Below are 24,621 nucleotides of genomic sequence, written 5' to 3'. Positions count from 1 at the left end.
TATCCGGTTTGTTCATCATTACTGCAATAGCAACATTGTTTGACTTGTTCATAACATATTACCACCTTCCTGGTCTGTTGTAGCGTGTTGCCCCGGAATTCGTTTAGCCGTTAGCCGGGGTAGGGGGGTTAATTTATGGGTTCGATACTCGGCCCTGTCAAGCCAAATACTTTTGAGGCTTGACATTGGGTCTTTCGCCACCATGCACATGGTAATTATAGAAGGAGCAAAGACTGGCCGGATATGAGTCGGAATGATTTGACCGATTAGAGTGAAATGTCTTCCTGTGATTTAACTTTGAGTCTATAACACGTAAGAAATCCTACTTAGCATGTCGGTCTCGCTCAAAGCAGAGTATATGATTGTCTCATTACAGTCTAGAATATGCATAGTAATATTTGACACTGAACGTAATGCTTCGATCCTTTCATCCAAATTCTATATTGCAATATATAGTTCAGGTCTTGTGCAACTAACACCGAAGAAAAAATGAACACCAAGTGATTCGGAGTTTAGAGGGGGCGGACAGGGTAAAGGGAGACAGGGAGAGCGGGGGTGGGAGAAAGGAGAGTGGAGGTGGTGGAGAAAGGAGAGAGGGGCGGGAGAAAGGGGGCAGGAGAAAGGAGAGAGGGGGCGGGAGAAAGGAGAAAGGGGGCAGGAGAAAGGAGAAAAGGGGTAGAAAAAGGAGACAAAAATATACATAAAAATTAATAAAAGTGAGCTGGAAAACAATTATTTTATTAAATTATTTAATAAAAAGCTTCAAGAAGGGCTAACAAATGTCATAGTAACGAAAACGACCTAACAAATACCCCGAGCATCGTCACTAATTCATTACGATCTGTTATCTCATTTATAGAGAGAGAGACATGTCTTGTTAGATAAATTGCTTTAAAGTTGACCGATCTGCAAAGAATTTGGCAGAAAAAGGATGACGTTAAGCTGGGGTCACACATTCACGATTTTTACTGCCGTCCTTGACAGGACCATTCCCGATTGAAATTTGTCAAAAGTCTGATCAAGATCCTGTGAATCGTGGCTGGAATTTAAAACTTTAATTAAAATTTGTAAAAAACATTTATTGAATCACGACAACAATCAGATATTGTTAAGGAAGCGTCCAAATTCAGCCGTTTCCAACCGAATTTGTCCCGATTATCCCGTTCTCAATCCGATTCTAATTCGATTTGTATCTTTCGCATGGTACAAAACGACAGAATTTGTCACGACAGCATCCCGATTCAACCAAATATGATCCGACAGAGATCAGACAGTGACCAGACAGTGAACCGACGCTGACGAAAGATAACCGTTAGAAAACTGTCGCCATATTCGGGATGATCAGGTACTGTCAGAACGCAATCTTATCACAGTCTGCTGTACCGCAATTGCACACGGCCTTGTCTGGACTCAGTCGTAAATAATTGTGTTCTGTAATTGTCGGGACTCTTGACGTGGGTATCATTGCCGAATTTCGTATTAATAACGGGACTATTTCGGAACGGTTTCGGCAAAACGGTTCGCATTCGGCAAGATCTGGATGCAATCTGGACTCAATCGGCAAAAAAACAGCAATGACAAATGTCTCCAGATCATGCACGTTCCAGAAGACAACGTCCAGTAAACACAGAATATTGTTAAGATTTTGATCCGATATAGCAGAATCTTTCACGACATAATCCGACTAGACAAAATCGGCTGAGTTTCGTAAATTTCCTATTAGTTCTACTGATTTAATTTTATTTCGACCTGACTGGGTGCACATTCAGCTTAAAAAAAAACATATCTTCAACTTAACCCTACCAAACTAGACAAAGGTAATGACATCGCTACTTTCATGCATGGATAAAGTGCTTCAAAAATTTGATTAAGTAACTAGTGATTTCCAAGTACAAATTGAATTGATTGATTGAGGTTGCAAAATGTCCGATGGCAAAAATTTCAGGCATGTTCAGGACGATACAATACAACTTGAAATAGTTGTGGCTTAAAGACACATTTAATGCAGCAATCATAAAAGGTTATTAATAAAAACATCACGTCAGTTGTAAAAGTGATAGATAGAATAATACATATTTTTAAAATAGTATATATTCTGTATATGATGTAAACATGTGAGTTGTGTGCGTAGGTGCGGACAAACCTTGCAAACTGTGTTCAAAAATATATTTAAAAGACAAAGATCAACATTGTGTCATTCGTGTAAAATTATACAATAAAAAATTCATGAGAATATATATACACCCTCTATAAGTAAAACACTAGGCGCATTATAAAAGTTCCATCTTGAAATTGTACACTGTAGAAGGAGTAAGTCGGACTTTGTACTCTGCGTGCCTTAATATATTTTCAAAATGCCAAATTTAGCAACCTGTCATCTAAAAAAAAAAATCCTGACAATATGCGCACTTTTGGTACATATATATACTGACACCAAGTACATAATTTAAAGCTGTAGCTAAAAAATATAGCTACCTATAATATAATGATGTTCTATTTTACGAGGCATTTGGTGACAAAATATATTAATTTTTCATTCAGCAGTTCATAGTGCAATGTTAAAGGGAAATCTCAATTGTACATCATGTCAAACAACAAAACACACATATCCCTGTACACCCAAGTGTAAATTAACATGAATCTAAATCAAAATGATTTTAAAATGTCGTTTTTTTAGTTTGTTTCTGACGTTTGAAGAAATATAGGTAAACTAAAATATCTCTTAAAAATTTGTTTTTGCGTTCGGAGCGCTTTTCTGGGTTTACCTTCATCAAAGCACCGATTATTCATTTATTTTTGGCCACTGTTATTTTAATGAATCGCGTGATTGAAAATTTCGAGAAATAATTTTTGAAATACGGAATTGAAAGAAAAATATGTAACGGGATCTGAATTATCTAATTTTATTTCGTCCCACCGGGTGCACATTAAGTGTTGACATCCCAAAATGTCAAGCCTTTGTTAACTTTTTCCTCTATCCGATGTTGCTGTCCTGTGTAAACTGCACTTAAACGATTACAGTGTTTGCAATTTATTTTTTAAAAGCTTCCGGAACCATATTTTTTGTACAGTCCAATAATTTTCAGAAACTGGTTACTCTTCAGTTGGAACACAGGAAAAGTTGTGCGGCATAATAACCAAGTTCAAAGACAATTATTCATCTTTGTTTATTCCATTCCACTGACAAACCATTTTCTGTCTGAGTTTCCACGGCTGCTTGTACTATACATTTTTGCTAAATCATATCCGTATTCTTTTCCAAATGAATTTTATTTGTCTATTTTGCAAGCAGCGTTTTTCGGCAACCATTTTAACGAATGGGTTTCTAATTGCACTAATAGTGGCACAACAATTCCCCGTATTTTCCGTGACAGATTATCCTGCGTTTTTATAATTTGGATTTCTATTTAAAAAAAAATTCATCTGGAAACGGCGTGCATCAGACTTACAAACAAATTCAATGCAAACAGGCAGCTTTACAGTCAGTGAAACGACACTTCTAACTTGTGAAAGGACAAGACGGGGACTAGCCATAAAAAACAAGACATTTGATCAATCCTTTTAAAATGAGCTTCCTATACATTAGTTTGTCATGTTTTATGGTGGGAGACAAGAGAAAGGGGGCGGGAGAAAGGAGAAGAGGGGCGGGAGAAAGGAAAAGAGGGGTGGGAGAAAGGAGAAAGGGTGCGGGAGAAAGGAGAAAGGTACCCCCTGTCCGCCCCCTCAGTTTAAAGTATGCTAAAGATACTTAATTGAAGACCGTACACTGTCCTTTAGATGTCTCCTTTGGTTTAACTTTGTTGTTGGTTTGCTGTCTTATCAATGTTAAGCCCACGTTTCCTCTTATTTATATGGTCTTTTATCTTAGGTGAGGATTTATGATCATAAGAATTTAAGACAAATGATCAAAACATTTACTCCTACAATATAAATATCTAAAGATTTTAAACAAATCTTACAAAGACTACAATTATTCAACTTAGTACGACATGTTCATAATTTAGAAGAGTACACCAATGTTTATTTAATTTTTTATAATAAAGATTAACATTTTGTGTTTGAAAGTTGACTTTTTTTTGTTGTTTTGTTGGTACAATTATTTGGTGCTGGGGTGTTTTTTTCTGTTTGGATATTTTGTAATATAAACTGATATACTAGAGATATTGTTGATCGCACTAAACTTCTTTACAGATCAAGGCTAACCACCATATGCTTCTAAATCATGTGTTTTTGACAATACCGAAGTCCTCTCATTTCAGTTCCAGTAAACAAAATACGGACATCTTTAAATGAGTACAGACGAAACTTCCAATAACGTCAAAAATACGTGGAACTATTATCAAAAAGAACTACATCATTGGTCGTATTATTATATAAATGTCCAAAGTTAATAAAAACTGTTTTAAAATTATCAGGAAATTTCATGGGTGAAAGATGATAATAAAGTTTAAACATAAAGTTTCGGTTCGTGGAACAGAATAAATTAATAATGAGAAGAGTGAGTTTGAATATTAGTTCAAATGAACATATAATGTTATCTTTGTCATGTGGTATTGGTATCGTGCACAGCTTTTTTTCTTTTCACCGTAAGGTAAGAAATCATTGTTTACTCTTTGGTGATTTTTATGCATATAAAAATAAGAAGATGTCAAATGATTGCCAATGAGACAACTCCCACCAGAAACCAAATGACATAGAAGTTTTACAACTATACGTCCCCGTACGGCCTTCAACAATGAGTAAAACCCATACCGCAAAGAAAGCTATAAAAGCACCGGAATGACAAATATAAAATAATTGAAAAAAACCAAACAAACTAACGGTCTGATTTATGTACTAAACAACAAACGGTATCCACTGAATTACAGGCTCCTGACTTTGGACAGGTACATACAGAATGTGATGGGCTAAACATGTTTGCTGGCACCAAAACCTCACATAACCTGGGACTGTGGTTGAACAACACAACATAAGAACAAACTATAAAAATCAGTTGAAAAGGGCTTAACTCATCAGATTGATACACAGCACAAAAAAAAACTAATAAAAACACAAAAGACAAAATGCAGATCTGAGAGTACTCACAGTAACTGAAAGCTAGTTCAAAGCCCATAACAACTAATAAACAAATAATGTATCTAAGACTAAAATATCAACCAGTACACATCCGACATCCAATGCATTTAGTGTAAAGACGTCGTTAACAGTCAGAGAAAAATGACCTCGTGCAATGCCAAACTATATGTATGGACATATTGTAGGACCGTGAAAGTACATATGTGTATAACAATAATATTAAGTTTAATAACATAATCAATATTTATACCAATTAAACCAATATTCAAAGGTATAATTACAGTGTCGAATTGACAACCGTTAGAATCAAATTATTTAAAGAATCGATTAGTTTACCAGGATCGTATCTAAATTCATATAAACCCGTTATACATATGAGCTGCGTCGGATAGAAATCGACCTTATGCAAATGAATATCAATACATCTGTTAACCAATTTTGGTTGAAAAAAATCTCTATAGAAAGTCTGTAACTTTTTGAAAATTGGACTGTTATAAGAAAATCTACAAAACAGACCAAAATTCATTTTTTTATTTTGTATTTAAATGTTCCAAAATCAATCAAAGTCTTATACATGTACATGTATGCGTGCACTTGCATATAAGGTCGGTTTCTATTCGACGCAGCTCAATTATATTACGTTCATTGAAATCCAAGATGTCACTACAGACACTGGCATAGCGAACGATTTGGAATATATAAACACCGTAACATGGTGACAAAGGAAGATCACCGTCAAAAAATGGAAAATTAACACCAGGGAACGGTATTCTTGAATTTATTTATTTATTTAAATGACCCGATTAGAATTCTACTATTATATATATATATATATATATATATATATATATATATGAGTTATTCAGAAATACATCATAAACTTATTATAAGAGCATTTGTGTCAATGTTTAAAAAAAACTTTTTAAAGTAAGATCTAATGAATTTACCCAATAATATTATAATCCGTTTTTCCTGTGTAGTGTTCCATGCGACTTCAATCTTTGAATCAATCTACACAGAAATATGTTTCAAAGGTTATACAGTCAAGCTTTTTTCTTTTTAACAAATGATAAATATTCGTATGAATAAAAGGAGGCGAAAAGCTTTAAAAACAGCCAGAGCGTAGACCGTAGATGTCCAAGTTCCTTTTTATATCTTATTTTTTACAGAAGAACTTATAATCAGTGAAGGCACTTTGTTTTATAATACATAGCGGTATAACCACACTGTTGTTAACAGACGCAAAGATACAATTATAAGATAAAATATATTTTTTTGGTTCTTCTAATAATGTGAATTTTGAAAGTAATTTGATCAACATGTAGCCTTTAAATATAAATCAAAACAATGGAAAATGAAGCGAGATGTTATACCAAGTATTTTGTTTTTTAAAGAACAAATAAGTAGATTCAAACACACCTGCATGTAAACGTGTACCCGACTTTCTCTTTCGCGATGATTACCCGTTTTTAGTATATTTGTTTAGTATAGGTGCCTGGAACATAAAGGTACGTGGCATTGTCAGATTTGTCTTGTCTTGTTTCTTTACGTTGACTTTTTTTACTGGATTTTGTGGAGATGAATCTTCAAGATCCAAAATTAATATCATCTATACAAACCATGGGTACTGGGTACTTAGGGACAGGCCAATTTTGTTTAACCCCCCCCCCCCCCCCCCCGAGTGATTATATTAATATTTGAATAGAAGAACTTTTTAACATTTGATATGCACACGATTTGGTCAGTATTGACTTATATGATGAACAAGTCAAAAGTCTATCTCGTCAAAGAGAGGCGAAAGATACCAGAGGTACATTCAAACTCATAAGTCGAAAATAAACAGACAGCGCCATGTCTAAAAAAGAAATAGACCAACATACAAACAATAGTACACAAAACACAACATAGAAATCTAAAGACTGAGCAACACGAACCCCACCAAAAACTGGGGGTGATCTCAGGTGCTCCGGAAGGGTACGCAGATCCTGCTCCATGCACATGTGGCACCCGTCGTGTTGCTCATGTTAGTACAAACCCGGTAATAAGTCTAATTCGGTAGGTTACATTCGGGAAAAGGGGGACGGGATTGTGGTTACGACATTAAGAACATATCCGCTATCATCTGTGAAACGGATATTCAATAAGGGTCAGCCAACTCGCGATGGCGTCCGTAAAACTTACGAAGGGATGATTTCAGCTTCACCACTTGGAACTCTTGGTTTAATAGCTTCAAAATTATATTCCCATTTACCACCATTGTTTTCATTTATTGTAGGGATGAAAATTAAACCCTCTTGAAAACAGACAAACTTATTCACCTTGCATCATTACGATCCTTCCATGAAAGTTGTTTCTTAAAAGACAAATGTATCCACTATCTATAGAGCATCTTTTCATGAATAAAATAATTAATATGTCTAAATGTTATCTGAAAGATTAATGAACGAAAATACAGAAAAAAAATATATCAATCGAGCATACACTAAAATTTTCAACATTAGTAGTTACTGTAGCTCGAAGCGTTTTTAATTTTCAGACACACCTTCTCATTTGACCTATATATTTCATTTTGTGACTGTCAGATTTTTAATATTGTAGTTTCAACATGCAGCCTTAAAATATAAAAATAGTGGAATCTGGAAGCGAGATGACATATAAAAATAGTGGAATCTGAAGCGAGATGACATATGTCTTCTCTCTTCAGATTCCACTATTTTTATATTTTAAGGCTGCATGTAAACTCAAACACGCCTGAACGTGAAAAGGTGTACGCGACTTTCACTTTACAAGACTATTGCCTATTTTTAGGATTTTTCCCAAAATACTATTTCCGGGGATAGATATTCAAAGTAATGCGTTTAAAAGTTCAATCTTTTATCTTTCTGTGGATTTTTTTAGTGGAAGTTATGCTTTGCATCTTCAAGAACTTGCACTTCCATAATCGGCTGTTTTGTAAAAAAAAATATCTTTAATTTAAAAAGTTTACTAAAATCTCTTAGTTCATGACTATGATTTGAGTATAAACAAACATATAAGATGTAAAAACTTACGAACCGACATTAAACTTGTAAAAGCCACCTAAACAGAAGTAAGCAATCCAAATATACCGAACTCCAAGGCAAATTCAAAAAGGGGAAGTCCATCAAAACTGACAAAATGAAACGCTATCAATCAACGGAACAAGTGAAAAACAATAGATTAGATAAAAAAAGAATTGCTGTTATAGCGGAAATAATTAACAATATACTAGGACATACAGACGTATTTATCGAATTAAATAGGTACAATTCAATTCAATTCTATTCAATGTTTAATTATACAACACTACTAGATAAGATTGAAGTAAATGTCGCTAATTGAAAAACAAATTGAAATATAAAATGAGATTAGCTTAATCTTACAAACTTGACTTAAATCTTTCACCATAAAGAAATTAAAATATTAACATATCCCTAATTGAAATATTGAAAATACAAAAAAGAACAATGATTTAACGAAATTCTTTTATAAAATGTCAGAAAAAGTTTCACATTTAAATTTTGTCCAATATCTCACTGCAGCAGCTGGCTAAGTATCTACTATTCAATAGAAGCAATCCCGTGACATTTCATTTAGGTCTGACCACTATAGGATTAACGCACTAATCACTATATAAAGGATTATCTCGTCGGTGGTCAAGGTCATTAAACATACCTGTAGTATATATAAGAAACATTTTTACTCTATGGTCTATGTTCTATGGCCGAGGAAGATCAATAGAAGATTTAAGAGAGGATAAACACTATGGTAAATAGCTATTGATAGTTTATTGAAACTAAATATATTGGTGGTCAATTCAATACCATAATAGTTGGTTAAGGTGGGATAATTAGGCAACTGTTTGGGCAGGTGTGAACCGGCATTGCAACCATTTTACGGCAAATAAACCCAATTTACCTAATTAATAGTAAGCCGTACAAAAATAAAATAAATGATTTATTAAAGTGTCACCATCCAATACAATATTTATATATATACACAATGTCATAAGTAAACGGAGTGCTAGCCTAAACGACTTATTCTAATCCGCATATAAAAAGACAACATTTTTGTACATGAACAAAGTAGAAAAATAACTTCTAGATTGTAACATGTTTTTTTCCGGTATAACATGATGTATATTATACCTGATAGTTTTTAAATGGAAAGTTCCAAATTACCGGCCTAGTTTTTGTCGAGCCTGCGATTTTTGTCTCAGAAAGCTCGACATAGGGATAGTGATCCGGCGGCGGCGGCGGCGTTAGCTAACTTCTTAAAAGCTTTATATTTTAGAAGCTAGAAGACCTGGATGCTTCATACTTTGTATATAGATGCCTTATGTTACGAAGTTTCCGTCTGTCATATGTCCATTGTCCTTGACCTCATGTTCATGGTTCAGTGACTACTTGAAAAAATTCAACATTTTTTGTTATGTTAATTTCTTTCTTATTATGAGTAATAGGATAACTATATTTAGTATGCCCGTACCTTGCAAGGTCCTTTCATTTGACCTCGAACTCATTTCATGGATCAGTGAACAAGGTTAAGTTTTCGTGGTCAAGTCCATATATCAGATACTATAAGCAGTAGGTCTACTATATTTAGTATATGGAATGATTGTAAGGTGTACATGTCCAACTGGTAGGTGTCATCTGACCTTGACCTCATTTTCATGGTTCAGTGGTCAAAGTTAAGTTTTTGAGTTTTGGTCTTTTTTTTCTAATACTATATGCAATAGGTCAACTATATTTGGTGTATGGAAATATTTTATGATGAACATGTCAGTCTGGCAGGTTTTATTTGACCTTGAGGTCATTTTCACGGTTCATTTCTCAGTGTTAAGTTTTTGTGTTTTGGTCTGTTTTTCTTCAACTATAAGCAATAGATCAACTCTATTTGTTGTATGGAAGGATTGTAAGGTGTATATGTCTGTCTGGCAGGTATAATCTGACCTTGACCTCATTTTCATGGTTCATTCGTCAATGTTAAGTTTTTATGGTTAAGTTTGTTTCTTAGATACTATAAGCAATAGGTCAACTATATTTAATGCATACATTGATTGTAAGGTGTACATGTCTGTCTGGTATGGTTCATCTGACCTTGACCCCATTTTCATGGTTCATTGGTCAATGTTAAGTTTTCTTGGTTAAAACTGTTTAGTTTATTGAATGATTGTAAGGTGTACATGTATTTCTCGTTTGGTTTATCTGCCCTTGACCTCATTTTCTTAGATCATGTTAAGTTTATGTGTTACTTGTAGTAAAGCTTTATATGTAGGACTATCAACATAAAATTAATGGTTAGTAAAGAAGGCGAGACATTTCAGCGTGTGCACTCTTGTTAAATGGAAAGTTCCAAATTACCGGCCGTGTAAAGTGATCTTTACGTCACCTCACAATACCTCTGGCAATAATTCCTTTAGCCACGCTGATGATCAAATTAGGTAAGGACCGAATTTAATAAATTTATTACATAAATTCTTTTTTAACAAATTAGATTTTTGAAAACAATTTTACCCGGAACTCCGCTTTAAATCATGAGAGAATCCATAAAAGTGATCACTCTAAACTAATTCCCCTATATTTACTTGTTTCATAAACTTAGTAAAAAAAAAGTTTAAAAATGACAGACCATAGTTATTTTAAAAATTTCAATCGGGAGACTTTTCCGACTCTAAAACCTTTTTTAAACATTGTTCCGTATCATGTTAGCTAACAAAAAGTTTGCTGATAGGTAGCACAAGCATGTCTGGTATAATTCTTTTTTTAGTATCCGTGAAACTGTGTATGCGTTTGTCATTATCTTATCGGGTAAAACAACCGTACGATTGACAAAAGATTCTGACTCTGAATTACGACTACGTTAGTCCCTGCTCGTTTTGGTACTTTGTGGTTTATAAATGATAAATGTCACGTGGTTTTTGACCTGGGAAGCCGTCAAGATGGCTACGTATATAGAGAATTGATATTCTCAATTTAAAATCGATGGTAATATCTTATCTAGGAGAATAAAACGTTAATATTTATGAATTTGTGCTTTTTTTATACATAATGAACATAACATCATTTTTTGCGGAGTTTCCCCTTAAAGGAAACTAGCTAGAAGAGGACTGAACTATATTCTCATTACACATAAGATAACTAAGTTGTTCTATGTCACAAAAATAATAATATTCAGCATTTAAAAGACAGGCTTTTGCATATAATTCCAGTCTGATATCAGAGTAAAAACAACAATGACCAACAATTAAACAGAAAGTGTTTCTCGTCCTCAATTAGGTCTCTGCGAAGTATTATCACAAAAAATACCGTGACAAACGATCTTGTAGAGGTTGTGGTTGTGTTGCATATCGACCTTTTTCAACTTTAAGGTATGATGAACCAGATTTGAATGGTGACAAAACACGTCGGTGGCATCTATTTTTAACAATTTTTACATAAGGCTCCGTCCAATACCAGTTAAAGCAATCTATAAAATCTTTATTTATTACTATTGACATTGTTGTCATTCCATAATTCCTGATACCAAGATTTTGTTTCAACATTTTGTATAGAAATTCATAAATAACACCTACTTTTCCAATCAACTTATATTTACGACTTAACTTTAACACTCTATAATCCAATAACGACTCTCTTAAAATCGCCCAGGTATGAACCTTTTTGCCTATTATGCTGATATTGTCACATTTAAGACAATTTCATAATTTGAAAACTTCACCTTTAATAGAGCATCACATGAAAACAAAACCATATCACATCTGGCAGCTAAACAATTATGTATAATAATTCCCTATACATCAGTAACATAAGTCAAAACGGATTTTACTAAAGAGTCATAAAGTTTTGTAAATACATCAAAATTCATACCACCAATTTTACAAAATATTGCTTTAATAGCACCAAGTGTTCTATTAGCTGATTTAAACATTTTAGTTTACAGTTATTGAATAATCCGAAAAATTCATTCAAAATTACACTTTTATATATAAAGATATTTGTAACAAGAAGCAACACAACCACATTTAAACTGAAAAATACAGTTCTAAAATGCTATACAACTGTTTTTGCAGTTTCTCTTCATCAGGTGCTATACCAGTGCAATGTCCTCAGCATACAATTACATCGAAACCATTATGTCATCTATAGCTTCTTTAATATCTGAGACTAAATCATTTACATAGATAGAAAATAAAGTCGGTGATAAAACACAGCATTGTTTTACACCAAGTGCTACAGGAAAAAAGAATAACACAATTGACATTATTGTATAAAGAAGAAATAAAATTGCAAAGTTACCACTAATACCAATATTTTATAAATATGAATAGTGATCAGTTTCTATTAACAGTATCAAATGCTTTCTTTGTTTCAACAAAACATTCAAATGTAGCCTCTTTTGAAAATGTTCTGCTTTTAACAATAATATATATATATGATCTGCACAGTTTCTACCTTTTCGAATTCTGTTCCGTTCATCAAGAAAAATTTCATTTTCATTAAGCCATTGATTTAAGCGCCTATTTAATATGTCAGCAAAATTTTTACACGGAATAGATAAAATGGTTATACATCTATATGGCATAGCATCGGATTTACAACCGCAAAACAGAAATTAATCAGTTATACATAGATAAAGTTAATTTAAACATAAAACGTCACTACAGACATGAGCATGGAGAACGAGTTGGAAAAAAGGGCCAAAGGAACATAACCGTCCAAAAAAGGAAAAGTAATAATAGGGAACGAAAAAGCGTCCATTTTGTTGTATATTTTTTCCCCGTGTGAAACTGAAATATCGAAATCTAGAGAAGGGCTATTATTGTTGTCAATGTTATAGCTATTAAAAGTAAGTTTCCTTGGGTTAATTTCTGTAGTATGATTAGAGGATTCTTGATAATTTAGAGCAGATATATCATCATGTAAGTGCTATTAAAATTATCATTCGATGGAATTTAGATAATCTTTACTGAGTTTTGTCAAAAGCTGATTTTAAATGTCTTGCAGAAAGTCACATGATAAAACACTATTAAAATCTACTATTAACCTTGAAAATGCTACAAGGTCAAATTTTAAGGTTGACCTTGACCTTTGACCATATACCATGTTATTGTTATGCATTCGGTATATCGAGAAAAATTATCGTGAAATATTAAGTAACGGCGGTCAAGCATTGCGATGGATCATGAAAGTAATTTAATACAATTCAACTGCAAAATCTGTGAAAATATCCGTTATATCAACAAAAGGCGAAAAAAAATAAGAAAAAAGAAATAGGACTGTCAAAATGATTTAACTTCCTTAATACTGTGAAATAAGAAAAAAAATGCAGTACTTTTTAAGAAAAGAAAAAATCGACACATAACCTTATTCGAATCATTAAAGAAAAAACACGTTTTGGAAATAAAATGGTCACACTCCAATAAATCATGATGTATTTGAAATTAAATCTTTGGTGTGTCAGATAGTACGGTAAAATGAAATTGTAATTTCATTTGTTTAAACGGACATTGCATTAGAATGAAATTAATATATCCTGGGTGTTTTCGTCACATGTAGCATAGAGGGCGTTAGGTTTTCCCCGTTTCAAAATTATTTTCGCAGTATTAATTATCGAACATTTTACACTGGACATCAATCTGGAATTCAATATTATACCTCGATATAAATTGTTGTTTAAATCCTAGCACATAAGTAAGTAAATCATACTTTGTTAGTTCTGAATTAAGTTTTTACCCCCCCCCCCCCCCTCCCATGTTGACGGACGGACAGTAATTGCTATAGGGCAACACGGAATAATCGGCGTGGTCTTTTTATAAACTAGGCCAAATGGCATTGAACCATCATAACCTAACAGTTTTATTCTCCAACGAAAGTGAACCGGAAGAATTCAGGGATGTTCAGTCTTTTGATGTACCAATTACATAATAAATTTTCATCTAAATACAAAACAATTTAACTCTTTCAATGATTTGTGAAATGACAAATAAGCGACACCGGATCTTTCACGATCCTTTTCACGGTCACAAAAAAGTGGTATCCTATCTTTCACGATCATAAATATTCCAATTTTGCCCCCCTTTTTTATCAGGCTACTACAAAATAATTTTGAGAGCCATTTGAGACTTAGATATAGAACGATATTATTCAAAGAATAGTAAGTCATTTATAAACTGGAAAAAAAATCATGTTTGTTTACATTTTTCTTGTCATTGAAAGAGCAATCTGCCTTTTGAAGTTTTGTTAAAACGGTGATCTTTTAAACTCGGATATTCTCAGGTACTGATCATAATGTTGAACAATTTTGACAAACAATTCTTTTTGTGGAAAATTTTCCCCTATATTCAATAAATTAGATTGTCTGTTGACCTTTTATGTTTCTCCTCGATAAGATTTCTTTCACGATCCCATACCGGATCTTTCACGATCCTGTCGCAATACTTGGTCACCGTTACTTATTCTTTCACGATCCCATACCGGATCTTTCACGATCCATTCGCAATACTTGGCCTCCGTTACTTATTCTTTCACGATCTCCTATATACCGAATGACAGCCATGGATTACTGCTTTTTATATTGCTATGCTCAGCTAATTGAATAACAAGATAACTATACTTTTTCAGGTTGAACACATTTAAAGTCTAATTCTTTTTGTTGAAATGTATAACTATTCACAAGTATTTCGTCAAAATTTATCTAAACCGATTCGAACGTTTCGTGGTAGCTTCTTCGCCTAAACTTCGAGATGTTCAGAATTCGATCTGTAACCCAATCAGACAATTGATGCTTTTTACTTATTTGATCCACCAAGCTTATAGAATTAAGTCCTCAAGCTATGATTAGTCGATCCGCCAAGCTTATAGAATTAAGTCCTCAAGCTATGATTAATCGACTTGAATGAGGAAAAAGGAGTCCTTGTAACCTTGTGAGCTATAATGTTTTCTTAAATCCTTCAGCTTTTCGGTTTGGTACAAAGCTTGGTATTGATGTCATCGTCTTATATGTATGCATGACATTTTACTACTCAAATGAATGTTAATAATCGATTCATCAACTTCTTATCAACGTCATATTTTTTTTTTCAGAATATCAATGAACATTTTCAACCTCAACAGTACATATAGTCTATAGAACAGACATGACTTTTAAGGTGGCACTTGTTCAGATGGCTGTAACAGCAGTTAAATCAGAAAACCTTGAGCATGCGGTCACGCTTATTAATAAGGCCGCTACAAATGGAGCACAACTAATCATATTGCCGGAATGTTTTAACTCTCCCTACGATACGACATGTTTCCCAAAATATGCTGAGTCTATCCCAGGACCGACTTCAGATATCTTAGCACAGGCAGCCAAGGATAACAATGTCTACATCATTGGGGGTTCTATACCAGAAATTGATAATGGAAAGGTATATAATACTTGTCCAGTCTTTAGTCCGTCAGGAGAACTTCTTACTAAACACAGGAAAATTCATCTGGTTGACATTGATGTTCCTGGTAAAATTCGCTTTAGAGAAGCAGATTCACTAAGTCCCGGATGTGACTTTACTACATTTGATACTCCATATTGTAAAGTCGGCATCGGAGTCTGTTATGATCTACGATTCCCAGAACTAGCACACATTTACGGTGAAATGGGATGTAAATTTCTGGTATACCCAGGGGCATTTAATAGGACCACCGGCCCTTCACATATGGAGCCTTTGCTGAGAGCCAGGGCTGTTGACAACGAAGTCTATGTTGCTTTGGTGTCGGGGTCTCGCGATGAAACAGCTTCATACGTTGCATGGGGACACAGTACAGTAGTTAGTCCTTGGGGAGATGTTCTATCTACTACGGAACATTTGGAAACCATTGTATATTGTGACATTGACCCGGATTTTGTCGACAAGGTTAGAACTCGATTGCCAATATTATCACAGAAGAGAACAGATATGTACTCATTGACAAATGTTGTAAAAAGGAAATAAAAATGTAACCACAGAAGAGACCGGATATGTACACAAATGTTGTAAAAAGGAAATAAATATATATACATATAATCATTGAAGAAACAGGATATGTACTCGAATGTTATAAAAAGGAAATAACTAACAGTTGGACGCAATTGCTTATATGTTTGCATCCGCAGTTATCAACTTATCCGAACATATTGCTTAATATTATAAATATGCCATATTTACATAAAACAGAATTCATTAACCCGGAAGAATAGATCTCAGTGGCGGATTCAGGCGATGCCGTGGCGGGCGTGCGCCCCCCTAAGATTTGCAAAGCATTAGTTGTCTCAGCTTAATAAAGAATATTTCGATAATTTTACCTAAACAAAAACGTTTGCGCCCCTAACCTAAAATCCTTGATCAGTCCCTGCAAAATCAGAGGCCTTGCATAAACACTTCCGTCAGTAATATGTGGATATGTTTCGTCATTAATAACAACAACAAAAATATGGTATCTTACTGTATGCATACAGTGTATGGAGTGGCGTAGGAGTAGACTGAAAAGTGTGGATATAAACTTCTGAAAAAAGAAAAGATACCCTTTTCTATAAACTTATAGACTAGAATTTAGTGTCCTCTTTAATTTTCATTTTTTGTGTACTTTCAATAAATTTTGTTTGTCAAAAAGTTGGGGGGGGGGGGGGGGGCGGGGAGGGGTAAAACATAGCTTGCCCCCTACTTTTGAATGTTGATCCCCTTCCGGTCAGTGGTACAGCACAGAACAATTGTCTCGTGTACATCCATCCCACATTATTTCTTCTCTTAGGGCATAGAAATAAACACCCATTGCTTTTGTATTTGTTTCACTGACAGGGTCAAATCTAAAAATTGACAAACTTTTCCTCGTAATCTCATTAAGAAAAAAATCACACACCTGATTAAATGGGCATTTAAAAAGTCAGAATGCGAATATATATGTTCAAACTCTTTTAGTTCATTTTTTAGTAACAACACACAAAAGAACTATGTCAATTGGACCTGCTTTGATACTATAACTGCCCTTGAATTTTTACTAGATAACATTTTTTTTCGCTATGGAGATTCCGTATATCGTCAAGTTATTGGAATTCCCATGGGGACTAACTGTACACCACTTATTGCGGACCTGTTTCTGTATTGTTATGAGTTACAATTTATGACTAAAATCAGCAAAGACCCATCGAAACAACATCTGATTCAAAAATTTAATAACACTTTTAGATATTTAGATGATATATTGGCTCTCAATAATAACGACTTCAGTATGTACACTAAAGAGATTTATCCTGCCGAACTGACCTTTAATAGAGCTAATACTAACAATGAACACTGCCCTTTCTTGGATCTTGATATCTATATCTTTAACGGGAAGCTTAATACCAAAATTTATGAAAAAAGAGATGATTTTTCATTTCCTATTGTTAATTATCCATTTTTAGATGGTGACGTTCCCTTGTCACCATCTTATGGTGTTTATATATCTCAACTTGTTCGATTCGCTCGTGTATGTAACAACGTATTTGATTTTAACGAAAGAAATATTACTGAAAAATTATTACACCAGGGTTTTCGATATCACAAACTAGTCAAAACATTTACTAAATTTTATCATCGGTACAAGGATATCATTCGTAAATATAAATTAACATGCAGACATCTTATACGTTCAGGTATTTCACATCCAATCTTTTATGGTAATATTCTTTACAAAGCACAAAAATGTCGGCATTCACCTCAAAAGCTAACCAAACCTTTAAAACAGACTTATTCGGAAGGGATATAGTTACGATACTGAGTCATTAAGGACTGCATATTTTGGTATTAATATTGATTCACTCATAGGGTCTTTGCATCGGAAATAAACACATTTATTCTAAAACCAGTTGTTGGCATGATACGGGTTATGTTTTTCTCATATATTTTATGATGGTATGATTCTAAACCCCTAACGAGAGGGATTGTACTTGATTTTCATATGATGAAACATAATCTTTCAATCAGTTTAATTGAGGTCTGGAGCTGGCATGTCAGTAACTGCTAGTAGTCCTTTGTTTATTTATGTATCATTGTCATTTTGCTTAGTTTCTTTTGTTACCTATTCTGACATCGGACTCGGACTTTTTTTAAACTGAGTTTTACTGCGCGTACCGCTGTGTGTTTCTTTATTCTACAATGGCTAGAGGTATAGGGGGAGGGTTGAGATCTCACAAAACATGTTCAAACCCGCCGCATTTTTGCGTCTGTCCCAAGTCAGGAGCCTCTGGCCTTTGTTAGTCTTGTATGTTTTTTTAATTTAAGTTCATTTATATGTTTTGGAGTTTAGTATGACGTCCATTTTCACTGAACTAGTACACATTTTTATTTAGGGGCCAGCTGAGGACCACCTCCGGGTGCGGGATTTTCTCGCTGAGTTGAAGACCCATCGGTGGCCTTCGGCTATTATCTGCTCTTTGCCCGGGTTGTTGTCTCTTTGACATATTTCCCATTTCCATTCTCAATTTTATAAATCATACTGTAAATTGGATATACAAGAGTTTACATAAGATACTTAAAATATTTTTTTAACAATTACAAATATTACCATAAAATCAAAATGCTGTTCAGTGCTATATATGTTACTGTTGAAGGCATATTGATACAAAGTTGCCGAATTTTGTCAAATTTTGCACTGAATGAAGTCAATTTTGTATACGAAAGACAAAAATACATAGCATTAATTCCAACATTATTTTGGTTTTCTTCAACAATGTCCTTCTCAAAAATTATTTTGATGAATACACAAGATTTGTCAAAATATTTCAAAATTGCAGTTTTTGCTATTTTTGAAGATCTGTACGGAAATACTATAGTATAAAAATGAGAAGATGTGGTATGATTGCCAAAGGGCCAAGTGAGCTTTTTCTCATCACTTGGCGTCCGTCGACGGTTAACTTTTTACATTTTTAACTTCTAGAGAACCACTGAATGGAATGAAACCAAACATGGCATGAATGTTCCTTATGCGGTGCTGACCAAATGTTGCTACTTTGAAGTCGATCCATCATCGAAGATGGCCGCCAGAGAGGGACTTAGTTTAACATAGAACCCTATGGGTAATTCATACAAAGTCTTCTTTTAGAGAACCACTGAATGGAATGAAATAAAACATGGCATGAATGTTCCGTATGAGGTGCTGACCAAGTGATGTAACTTTGTAGGAGATCAATATTCCAAGATGGCCGCCAGCGGGGACTTATTTTAACATAGGACCCCATGGGAAATACATACAAATGTTTTCTTTTAGAGAACCACTGAATGAAACGAAACCAAACATGGCATGAATGTTCATTATGAGGTGCTGGCCAAGTGTTGTTACTTTGTAGCCAATCAATCATCCAAGATGGCTGCCAGCGGGGAACTTAGATTAACAAAGGACCCTATGGACAATACATACAATAGTTTACAATAATATACTGTAGCCTTAGATTTTATCTCTTTTCTTTTGTGTTTTCTGTATCTCGTTGGTTGTTGATGGTTCCTCGTCAGTATTGAAGACCACACGGTAGCTCTGTGAGTCAGTTTCATGTGATTCATTGTAGGATTTTATGCTTTATTCGTGCCGTGTCCAAACGCCCTTACTTTTCTCATTATGGTCAAAATCTATTTTGTGCTATTGGAACTAGATAAATAACCATAATATGATCTAGGACATTTACAATATGTTAATGTTCTGTAAACAAGTGACACTGAATACAGAATTAAATTGAACATTACACTGGTGAGAAGTATAAAGTACATTATGGAGGCATCCGAGGCCAAAAATAACTTTGTATCAATCTAATTAAAATATAGATCTCTGATTTCGTTATACTCATATGAGCAAGTTACGATAGATCTATATTTTAATAAGACTGACTTTGTATAGACATGTTCCGTTCTTGTCGAAAGACATAAATTAACTGTTGACACAGACATATGTCTCGCGTGTCGGCAGAAAATTTAACAATCTGGTGGACAGTAACATTGCTAATTTTAAAATTCAAAATCGGGCCTCGAAATAGTCGTCAAACTGATAGTAATTCAACTTTATAGAAATTATCTGTGATATATCACAAGTAATTCCTATCAAACTAACTTAAGCCGAAATTTTAAAATTGTTGACGCATCCGCCGCCAACGCCGCCAGAAAATAAATACCTATGTCTCGACTTCCGCGACTTTCGTCGCAGGCGAGACAAAAAATGATAGAAAACAATAAACTTACTTACGTACTCTTTACAATTCTGCATCCCTTTAGTAAGAACAAACCACTTTTATCAGCAACATTATAATACTAACATTTGAAAAAAATGTTATAATTAATTCAAAGTCGCTGGACCATGAACTAGGGGACATGGCCTCGAAATGGTCCACAAACTGAGATGTACTTATAGTAATGCAATTTTATAGAAAATATCGTAAGTTAGTTAAGCAGAAAACTTAATTGTTGACGAATCCTGCGCTGCCGCCGCTAACGCCGAAAAAGCAACACCTATGTCTCGCTTTCCGCTACTTGCCGCAGGGAGACAAAAATTGTTTGAGTAAACATTTACTACTTAATACTTTTTATTTTTTTTCATTTTGCCAGTTTTACATATAGGAAGCTAGAATCTCAAATTCTAAAAATATTATAGAGACCCCCCTTTATCCATACTCAATTCAAAAATAAAAGTGATTTTAAATCAACAAATGGTTTACAATCTAAGCAAAATACCGTTGTGGTATATACATTGAAACAAACATTTTTCTCTTTCTATCAGTAAACTACTACTATATACACTCATTACTATTTTTGAGACGACCACTACCTGTCGTAGTATTGTATCTTCGTATTAATTGCAGGGATTAGCATTTCAACAGTCCATTTATACAATGCTGTTAAGAAAATTAAAGTTTCCAAATGCATCCTGTCATAAATGTAATCTTTTATTGATTTTGATTTTTCTGTCTTTTTTAAATTAATACAGCCTTTTTCTTTTCCACTTTATTAATAAATAGCAATTAATATGAAGAAAACTCGACCAGAATTATCGTTTTGACAATTACGATATATAGAAATACTGAAATAAAGCTCTGAAACAATCACTAAAAGTACGAATTCCCACCGTATCATAAAGAGTCTTATGTAGACGTGTCTGGCGTTTATATCTTTGATAAGTTTTTACGACCACTTGGTCGATGCTACGGTACTGCTGCTTGACGTTTCATTCCCCTGAATATTACCAGCCCAGTAATCAGCACTTCTGTCTTGACATTTCAATTTCATTTTTAATCAAAAACCATTCAAATCACAAAGGGTTTTATACACCCCCCCCCCCCCCCCACACACACACACACACACACACACAACTATTGGAATGCTCAACTTTGTTATTGATTTTGCGTTACAACTGTTTGGATTCGAGTGCCAATAAATCATGTGGACAAAACGCGTGTTTGGCGTATAAAAATTGTAAGCTTGGAAGGAATCGTTGATGAGTATTTTTTATCCCATTAACCTTATTCTCACTTCTTAAGACGGGTATTTATCGCATTTTTATAAGTTCAAAATATAATGAAAATGAGGATTATAAAGAGAAAACCGGGTATAATCAGGTGAATTGAAGGTAAACTAAAATTTGAAACATAATATGAGAAGATAGCTCTCATAAAATGCTTTTAGAATATCAAAAGAAAAAATAAGGAGACCGTCCGTTTTTCCACTATAATCCTATTACACGAAAGGGAAAAATTTCATGAAAATTCCTTTACAAAATATATTATACAATTTCTGAGTAGCCTCCTGTTAATCCACAAAGTTAAAAAAAAATGAAATCAAGCACAAATATTCTATCTTTGTAAAATATTAGTGATTATAAGATAAAATCAAATAATTTTGTTCATTTAAATAAAATTCTTATAAGTAAATTGCATTCCTGCATCAAAATTTGCTGACTTGATTGAAAAATTGTGTTCTGCTATTATTCAATCCAAGAAGGCGGAAGACTTCCATTCTACCTTAACTGGGTTTTCTGTCAGTTGCAATTAAACTGAAATAGAACAGTCTTGTATTTGAACATTTCCATGTATACATCAATATGTATTTGATGATAGCAAATACATGTGTATCTATTTACTTGCTACTTTAAAGCGTCGACAGCAAACTAATTTGCGACCATAAAATTCTGAATGGAATCCGATAAATCTTGATACCATAGGGTTAACATCTTCTATTTTTATTTACTTTATGGCGTTTAAAATTGACCCATAAAATGTATTTGGCCCTGGCTGACAATCAATTTTACCATTGTAATGGATTTTCGGAAAATTTGAAAAACTACTTTGAATTGATTTGATGGAATATTTAACGGTGCAAATTTTTGACGACTTGACAAATGATATTGCATGTGATTTGCTTTTAAATAGTATATGATATAGCAGCAGTGAAGGTGGATACCTTAAACATTTTAATTATATGTATGATTACCCTTAACTACAGTATACACGTATATCAAAGAACAAAATAATGGTCCGAGACATGTCTTGCCCACGCTCTCTTTAAATGATATTATCTGCCACAATAAGAATTGTTTTTCCTCTACCTGATAAATTATATTTTCATATATCTCATGAAAAACGATATTACTAATTTCTAGAAGATTATGATACGTTGATACCACATGATCATAATTACATTTTTTCTATATTTCGTGACTGAGTTTTGTTTAATTCCTTTGTCGATAATTATATTTATATAAGATTTAAGTAATCACGATCCAGATGATATACATGTTTGTTATAGTCAGTGTGAAAGGATATCTCCCAATCGTTGGTTCAACATTTATATTAAGTTTGCAGCATGGCCAGTAACATAACTAATGAATCTCGCACTGATCTTCAGGTTTGCTCAGATGATATTTCTGGGAATTTTATTATTGTCTTTGGAAGTTTAGCTGCTTGTTCACTGATATTTCAGATTTGTTTAGCTGTCATTACTTGTAGAGAAAAGGCTGTTACCGTGTCACTGCAGCAAGCGCTTTTCTTGGCTTTCCAGTTTATATTTTTGATATCGTATTCTTTGGGATTCCTCATTCAACAGACTGGACAATGCGGATGGATTACAATTAGTGATGGATCATGCAAGTTTTTGACTTGGACTAAAAACTTTTCGTATACTACGTGTAACTGTCTGCTCTTATTTCCATGGAATCGTCAATACCAGAATATTATCAAGCATAAAATATTGTCCTTTCGATTGTATGTTGTCTGCGCCATAGTCATCTTCGGGATCGTTGCAATTCCATATCTAGTATTCGCAGAAAAAAGAACAATGGTTGAACAGGAACGGAACATTAGATTCAGTTCATGCGAACTTTCAAATGGACATGACACAGTAATTGAGATTATCGAGTTAGTTTGTGGAACCGCTATTTTGTCGATCTTACTTTTCATTAGGATCATTGCGGACATTATTCATCTAGCACCGAAGAGCAAACAAGATGTTGACACGAGTCAGAAACGACGGTATTCTCAGCCTCCTTCCCAAGAAATGATATCTGGAGCAAAAGATAAGTTAAATAGCCGTAGGTTGTTGCAGTTGAATGCAGCAATTTCAATGTCGTATCTTGTTTTCGTTGTTCCTCCTCGGTATGCAGACTTTATATTGTTTATGCTCGGGAACCGACAATCATTTCTCAGCCTAGAAACAGAAAACATTTCATCAATGCAGACTTACAGTTGGAAAATTCTATTGTCTTTCGTCATTATTTTGCCACTTTTGCACGGGTTTTCCCTCTTGCCAGCTTATATCATCACAAAGCTTTACACCATCAAATTATTTCGCAGACGTGCATCACAACCATTAAAGAGGAGGATGCCAATAAGACAACATACGGATACAAACTTCTGTAGGAGTATCGATGAAGTCAGCGAGGAGGATCAGGAGAATAGTGAAGTCGATAACGGAAGCGTCCGACGCGAATGATGTATGACATGTACTCGTGTAAAATTTTGAGACGAGGATTGTGTTGTGTTAAAACTTGCCAACCACTCTTACAGCCTTAAACATGACCACTGCAGTATTGTTATTTGTCACCGTAAAACTACTTAGAATTATAAAGGCAATTAGTACTAAGAAGACTTTTAATGCCAAACCACTTTACAAATTAAGCTTTTCCACTGGGAAATAATCAAATTTGATTTTTGTACGTGAGAGTCAATAATCATGATGTTGTAAAAGCTGTGATTCCACAAAGTGTTAACATTCTTTAAATATCAGACGCGTGTTTCATGTAACATAACTATTGTTTTATATTGTCACTTCATGAAAATTAAACATATTGTAATATATCATATTCATAAATACATGTACTTATAGAGTTAAATTGGTGCAATATTTAGGCAGCATTTCTTAATTGTAAACTTAAAGACCTAAACAGTGATCTTTGGTTTACGAAATGTTATCGTTTTCGTTATTTATGCTAAATCTGCATTCGCGATATCTAATAACCCCTGAGGAATTATGGCACTTAAATACTATTAGCTTTGGTT

General features: G+C 33.9%; 1 protein-coding gene across 3 annotated transcripts in view; it reads left to right on the top strand.

Annotated features, from left to right (window-relative positions):
• LOC127733834 (omega-amidase NIT2-like) overlaps positions 1–16,298 on the top strand; it is a 47,174-nt gene extending 30,876 nt beyond the window's left edge. The window contains exons 1-2 of one of the 3 annotated variants that reach the window (XM_052243231.1): positions 4,517–4,591; positions 15,180–16,298. In XM_052243231.1, the coding sequence (XP_052099191.1) occupies positions 15,233–16,066 (834 nt within the window). In that variant the 5' untranslated portion in view covers positions 4,517–4,591; positions 15,180–15,232 and the 3' untranslated portion in view covers positions 16,067–16,298. Of the gene's footprint in view, positions 1–4,516; positions 4,592–6,501; positions 6,585–15,179 lie in introns of those variants that run through there. The other 2 variants (XM_052243230.1, XM_052243229.1) reach the window with 2 other exon arrangements.
• The last annotated feature ends 8,323 nt before the right edge of the window (positions 16,299–24,621 follow it).

Source organism: Mytilus californianus, unplaced genomic scaffold (genome assembly GCF_021869535.1).
Source record: "Mytilus californianus isolate M0D057914Y unplaced genomic scaffold, xbMytCali1.0.p SCAF_3, whole genome shotgun sequence".
NCBI classification, from domain to species: Eukaryota; Metazoa; Mollusca; class Bivalvia; order Mytilida; family Mytilidae; genus Mytilus; species Mytilus californianus.
This window is presented reverse-complemented; position numbering and strand designations above follow the sequence as displayed.